Here is a 7,551-nt window from a genome sequence, read left to right as displayed (position 1 = left end):
TCTCAAAGCTAACTTGTACATATTAAAATGATAAAATTTAATTTAATAGAATTTTGTATATTAATAAATATCAATATTTATTTTTATTCGTTATCATATTTATATCTGTTAAGATTATTTTAAAATTTAAAAATAATTTTATCAAACATAATTATTATAATTTATGTTTATTAAAAAATTTTATTTAATTTACTAAATATAATTTTTACATTTTTGAAAAAATCTATCTTTTAAAACCAGCATTAATAAATTTTTTATGTGGCATAAAAATAAAAGTATGGTAGGGTAGTAATATGCATTCTACCTGTGGGTATTTAATTTGATCCAATTCGGTTAGGTAGGGTTGTCAATTCGATCCGCAACGTGTAGGATAGGGTGCGGGTATTTAATTCAACCTAATTCGGTCAGGTATGGTTGTCAATTCGATCCGTAACGGGTAGGATAGGGTGCGGATTGAGTCTCAACCATATCCGATCAACCCGCACGCTTTATATGTAGTATATGTTATATATTTATATAAAAATATATTTCAAGTGGATGTTGAACCAAAGACCTCTTACTAAATGCGAAAGATCTTTAGCCACTAAGAGCAACTCTAATGCGATTAATTTTGGATATCACTAAAGATTTAAAATTGAAATTTATATTGGATACCATTTATAAAATGATACTGATATTGGTCAGGAGATACGTATCATTTTGAAAAAAGAAGAGTGAAAAGTTATTACTTCTATAAACTCATTATTAAATGAACACGGTATTACTGTAATATTGTTATTGTAACGTTGATTTATTCTAACATTGTAACAAAGACTCAATCAAAATTTAGTCAAATAAATTAGATGTACTCAGTTATACTCTGGGTTTTATTATTGCATTTTTTATTATTTTCTTATGAATTTGGTAAAAAAATATATCCAAATCAATTTAATGTAAGTTTTTTTGAATTATTTACAAAATTTTAATTTTTTTCCCCATCTAAATACATAAAATTCTCAATATTTACGTTCACAAAATTTTAATTTTTTTATTGCAATTTTTTTTAAATCCAATAAGCCAAAATTAATGTTGTTATGCTTAATTAGATAATATTTTAAAATTTATTTTTATGAATGTGTAATATCTTTTAAATATGATATATAATTATTAACTTTATAATTTTATATTTTTTATTTTAGTTAAATTTTAAAAAATAATTAAAATTATTTGAAATAATTAAAAATAATTTAAAATTTAAATCGAAATGAAACTAAATATTGGAGTGACAAATTTTATATTAAGTTTCAAATCAAGTTTTATGATATATGGTCTCACAAATACTTATGTAACATTTTGTGGGACTCAAAATAAAATGAAATTAATACCAAATATTGGAGATGCTCTAAGAGAAGATTATTTTTATTTTTTACATAAAAGTCAGTTCTATTTTAAATTATTTTAAGTCATTTTATATAAAATCTCAACTTACGAGTAGGATTAAGGTTGAATCCAAACTCTATCCTACTCTACCTATTTTTTTTTTCACGATATTTCTCAATCCAATAAGTCAAAAATTAATCCGTGGATTGTTCTATAAATAAATTAAGATTCAAACTCCCGACATTTAATTATGTGAACCAGTGATCTAACCATTAAACGGTAAAAGATTCGATGGTCCCAGACCGTTGGACCATTAAATGGTCCCATAACAAAACATGGTTTTAAAATTTTTCAATAACGGTTAAATAGTATGTTTCTAATTTTAATTACAAATTAACCCCATATATTTTATTTAATCATAAAAATTATTTTTTATTTTATAAATTATTATTTTATCATTCACCTATTATGTTTATTAATAACCAAAAACAAAAATAATAACAAATTAGATCTTCTATTGATCGTAATAACTTTTTGGCAATCCCAATCAATTAAAGGTTTATCTTTGATCTATTACATCCGTCGAGGATTTTGAAATCGTGTTTCTTAAAAAATCAATCGATTGGATTAACAAAACAATCGATTGAAATTTCAGGTTTTCCATAACTCAATCGATTGGACTTCAGGTTACCACAAAACAATCGATTGAAAGTTACAAGGTAGTATGGTTTTCGCAAAAATCAATCGATTGGTCATATTACCCAATCGATTGAACAATGACTAGAATGTGGGTTTTTTATAATTCAATCGATTGTTTATATTACCCAATCAATTAAAGGCCGCTATTAAAATGATATATGAAGGTTTAATCGATTGGTATGATAATACAATCGATTGAATTTTGTACGTGACTAATGGTATATTCCAATTCAATCGATTGGTATGATCATTCAATCGATTGAAATGTGACGTAAATAAGTTTTTTTCTGCATTCAATCGATTGGTAGGATAATCCAATCGATTGAATTTTGAATCGCGCCGTGCTCAATTTTCATATCGTTTTTATAAATTTTGAATCGCGCCGTGACTAACGGTTTATAAATTTTCATATTACCCAATCGATTGAGTTATGGAAAACCTGAAATTCAATCGATTGTTTTGTTAATTCAATCGATTGATTTTCTAAGAAACACGATTTCAAAATTCTCGACGGATGTCATGGATCAAAGATAAACTTTTAATCGATTGGAATTGCCAAAAAAGTTATTACGATCAATGGAAGATCTAATTCGTTATTGTTTTTGTTTTTTATTATTAATAAACATAATAGATGAATAATAAAATAATAATTTATAAAATAAAAAATAATTTTTATAATTAAATAAAATATATGAGATTAATTTGTAATTAAAATTAAAAACGGACTATTTAACAGTTATTGAAAAACTTAAAAAATATATTTTGTTATAGGACCATTTAATGGTCCAAACGTTCTTGGACCATCAAATCCGGTGCCCCGTTAAACCAATTGAAGTTGTTTTTCTCATTCTAAATGTTTATTAAATTTTTTTTCTTGTATTGCAAGACTAGAAGTCTTAACAAAAATTCATCCACACCCTCACCCCAAAAAGGATTTCCAGCAGTCTAAAAAGCCCAAGAGCAAATTTTCGTGATTGGCCCAAGACAACAGAAAAGAGCTGATCATGATTTTGAGCAAGTCAGTAGTGGCATGTGACATAGAATATGCTCTGTGCTAATAAAAATCAACATCTAAACCATAAAATCTCCATAATGTGAAATGGGGTTTTTTTTTTTTTGTTTAATGAATATATCAGTTGACAAGTATATTTTCCGTTGGCTGTTGCCAGTAAGAAGACAAAAAGACTAAAGACCCAAATAGTTGAAGGACCACATAGTTGAAGTTTCAAGACCGATAATCACAAAACCGATCTTGTACTTTGCCCAATGGGCCAACACACATACAGAAAACCCATATTGCTTTTGCCAAAATTAACCTAAAACGTAAACCAAAAAAAAAAAAACCTAAAACAAATTAAGGAAAAAAAGAAAAAGAGCGAAAACAGAGAACAAGAATGTGTTTTCACGCACGGTAAACGACTATCGTCGTACTCGTTGCCGCACAAAAAAAACCCCATACATAACACAGAAAGAAAGAGTTCCTTCCTCAGTTAAGAAAACTAGAAAACGCCTTACCTTCGCTTTTGTATCCGCCCCTGCTCTGCCTGCCCAACAAAAAAAAGACATATAAAAATTAAAAAACATAACCGCCGTCCTCATGGACTCCGTGGCCGGCGCTACGTCGCCCACCACCTCCGCAACTGCCGCTCCGCCGCGCCCGCCTCCGACGTCGTCGTCTCCGTTCCCCGGCCGAGAAGACTGCTGGAACGAGGAAGCCACCTTCACCCTCATCGACGCCTGGGGCGACCGTTACCTTGAACTCAACCGTGGTAACCTCCGTCAGAAGCACTGGCAGGAGGTCGCCGATGCCGTCAACGAACTCCACGCCGGAGACGGCGGCGCCGTCCTAGGTGGAACGTCCACTACCACAACCAAGCGAACTCGCCGGACCGATGTTCAGTGCAAGAACCGAATCGACACGCTGAAGAAGAAGTACAAGATCGAGAAGGCTAGGGTTTCCGAATCCGGCGGCAGTTACCAGAGCCCCTGGCCTTTCTTCTCCCGCCTCGACAACCTGATCGGAGATACTTTTCCGGTCAAAAAACTCTCGCCGCCGGCTACCGGCCGGGGAACCCCTCCCTCCGCCGCCAAACTCTCACCGCTTCCGCCGCCGGCGTGGATAATCTCTCACCCCGTAGGTCCCCGATCCGGAACTCAGAAACGTACGGCGGCGGTTCCGACGACGGCGCCGGCTAACCGGGAAGATTCCTACTTCCGGCGGAATTTCTCAGCCTTCGCAGCCGCAGCGGCTGCTGCAGCAGAAGCCAAGAGTGGAGATTCCGATGGCTGGAGGTCCAGCAGCGACGGCGGCGATGGTGGTGGAAGACGGAGGAAGACGGGGGAAATTGAGATGAAATGCTGGGAAGTTGGGTATAGGGAACTTGCTCAGGCGATTGAGAAGTTCGGAGAGATATATGAGAGAGTTGAAGCTTCGAAGCAGAGGCAGATGGTGGAGTTGGAGAAGCAGAGGATGCAATTTGCAAAAGATTTGGAGTACCAAAGGATGCAGCTTTTCATGGAGACGCAGGTTCAGTTTCAGAAAATCAAACGCGCAAAACGCACTTCTGGTAATTTTGTTTGGCCATATTTTTTTTTTCAGTTGATGCTGTAATCTAGTGCTTGTGAATCTCGAGTTTGGTGTATAAGTATGGTTTTGCTGAGAATGACGGAAACTAATCATGCTTTGTTTGGACTATTACAAGTGATGATGACATTCATGGAAAAAGAGATTTCTTCATTAATTACTATATGTTATGCGGTTTACTTACTAGTACTGTACTTGTGAAAGTGAAACAAAGAACATGAGAACTATTATATTATTGGGAAATGGGAATTGATTTACTGAACTGATGTTTAGAGGTTACGTGACTCCTTGTCTTCTGTAAATTGTTTGTTTGAAACTTGTGTATTTTTTTCTGTTACTCTGTTGTATTTTTTCCCTTTTATATTTTTCCCTTTGTTTCAAGAAAGGAGCATGTTGGTTCCCAATTTGTATGTTTTATTCTCATAAACCAAAGTTATCTCTATTTTGGTTTGAAGTGGCCCTTCTATTTGTCAGCAAGAGTGCCGCTTTGTGCTGTAAAACTCGTTTTTCTGCTCACTTTCTAGAATGCTTTTTTCCCCTATATTTCCCGATTTATTATCAGTTGTCACTTAGTACATATCAGTTTTTGGCATCTGATATTGAATTATTTGAAATAAAAGGTAGCAATTTTGTGATTCCAGATCATAGCAATTGCTCCTTGTTGATCTTTGCTATCCTACTTAGTTATATTTTTAAAAACTTTTTGATGGTTGATTAACCTCGGTTGATTTCATTTAAGATAGAGATTATGATGTAGCTCCACATAGTTTAACCAATTAAAAAGCATTTCTAAATTGATAATTATCATTATTCTAAAATCTAAGATTGGACTTATGATAGCTGGTCTTGATGCTGCTAAGTGTGCTGTCTGATTGACATAAGAGTTTGTTAAAATATGAACGTGTGTTTTCTTTGTTGCATATGGTAAAAAAACATTGCCTAGATTCATTCACATTGAAATCACAATGTTTTCTCATAAGTGTGATATAGTTCATTCTTGTTTCCAAACACCGTGTCCTAATTTGTGTAACAGACTAACAGCACATGGCAAGTTACTAGGTAACTCTTTCTCCAACAAAACAACATGAACTAAGATAAAATAAAGTGCCATGCATCTGCCTGTATTACAATCTCTGATGTAGTTTGTTGTACTAGAACACATAGCTGACAGCTTAAGTGATCCTGCGATGTGAAGTAGTAGGTCTAAATAAAATAAAAAAATCCAATGATACCAAGTTTATTTATGCATGTATTTTTACCATGCATCCAGTTCGTGTCCTCTCGCATATTTATGCCCTTATCTTCTAATTGTCTAGCAAATGATGCACTTATGGTAATTATAAATTGATTCAAATACGTCTTGAAAAATCTCTTGTAAACTTTAATTATGAAAAGAATTTTCTGTGCACTGTTTCACTCTTGTATCACTCTTGTTTCACACTCTTGTAAACTTTTTAATGGCATTCACTAATCACTTATTGTGCAATTTCAAAAACCCACCTTTTTATTTTTTTATTTTTTATCTGCTTGCATCTAATGGACCATAACTTGAATGAATTATTGCAATATATCGGGTGAATAGTTTCCGCTAATTTTTTTTCATGGAATTTTTAACCCTTTTTGTTTTGCTTGTTATTATGCAGACAGTTTCTCATAGCAAGCGGTGGCAGAGGATACTGGAAATATAGATATGTTTTTATATTTGGACATGTCTCAGATAAACAAAACACTCTCTCTCTCTCTCTCTCTCTCTCTCTCTCTCTCTCTCTCTCTCTCTCTCTCTCTCTCTCTCTCTCTCTCTCTCTCTCTCTCTCTCTCTCTCTCACACACACACCTTTTATTGGAGCAAAAATAAGCGAAATTCAGGTTTGGTGTACCTATATACTCATTCCCTCTCAAAATAAATAATTTTTATTTGTTAGATATGTTGAGAAATTAATATATTTAGATAAAGGAATTGTCTAAGTATATTAATTTTTTAATAAATTGAAAAATAAAAGAAAACTTTATTTTGAGAAGGATGAAGTATTTGTTTTTGGGAAGTAAAATTATTGCTTTTATCTTCATTAGAAACTCCAAAAGATGAATGAACGAAGATCTATTGGATGATTTAAATGACTGGTTTCATACTTTTACTATATGGCTCCTCTTTCTTCTTTTTTTTAATGTTTTTAAGATCAATTAGAAAATATGGTATTAATTAGTAAAATAAATGAATTCATGTATAGAAAACAAGCGAATATATGAATTAAAAAAATAACTTAATATACATAACAAATGTGTTAAAAAATAACAATATATATACTATTAATTTTTATAATTATTAACGTTAATATGTGCTATGACTGGATACTTGAAATATTATATATTAATTTTATTTTAATAAATACATAACCAATATATTTAAAAAACAACTTAATATATTTACTATAATTTTTTATTAATTACTAACGTTAATATGTGCTATCACTAGATATTTTAATTATAATATATTAATTTTTAATTTAATTTTAATATACTGTTAATGAATAATAGTTTTATATGTGCATTCAATTATTTAATGTCATGAAAAAAAAATAATTACTTCTTATATTGATCGCGTGAATGGTGATTTAAAAGAATGGATGTGATTAGTCACCAAAAAAAAAAAAAAAAAAGAAGAATGGATGTGATTGAACGACGATGTAAAATGTTTTACACTGTTAATGTACAAAAAAAATAGGGCAAAAAATTAGAATAAGCCAAGAGAAGTTATAAATTACTTAAATAAGCCAAAGTGAAATTCGTTTCAGAAATGAGTCAAACCATATATTTATATAATTCGAACCAATGTGGTTCGAACTCGAATCATTAATAATTCGAACCAGCTTGGTTCGAATTACACACAAACACAAGCACACACATAATTC

At 31.9% G+C, this 7,551-nt stretch overlaps 1 protein-coding gene across 1 annotated transcript; it reads left to right on the top strand.

Moving 5' to 3' along the window:
• The first annotated feature begins 3,202 nt into the window (after positions 1-3,202).
• On the top strand, positions 3,203-6,757 carry LOC112737766 (trihelix transcription factor ENAP2). Its single transcript, XM_025787840.3, has 2 exons — positions 3,203-4,625; positions 6,286-6,757. Exons 1-2 carry the CDS (start codon positions 3,656-3,658, stop codon positions 6,297-6,299), a joined length of 984 nt encoding a protein of 327 aa, XP_025643625.1. The 5' UTR covers positions 3,203-3,655; the 3' UTR covers positions 6,300-6,757.
• Positions 6,758-7,551: the final 794 nt, after the last annotated feature.

Source organism: Arachis hypogaea, chromosome 13 (genome assembly GCF_003086295.3).
Source record: "Arachis hypogaea cultivar Tifrunner chromosome 13, arahy.Tifrunner.gnm2.J5K5, whole genome shotgun sequence".
Lineage (NCBI taxonomy): Eukaryota > Viridiplantae > Streptophyta > Magnoliopsida > Fabales > Fabaceae > Arachis > Arachis hypogaea.
This window is presented reverse-complemented; position numbering and strand designations above follow the sequence as displayed.

What these genes read in the sequence shown, in the direction of transcription:
- LOC112737766 (XM_025787840.3), top strand. Translation starts at nt 3,656, where the DNA reads ATGGACTCCGTGGCCGGCGCTACGTCGCCCACCACCTCCGCAACTGCC.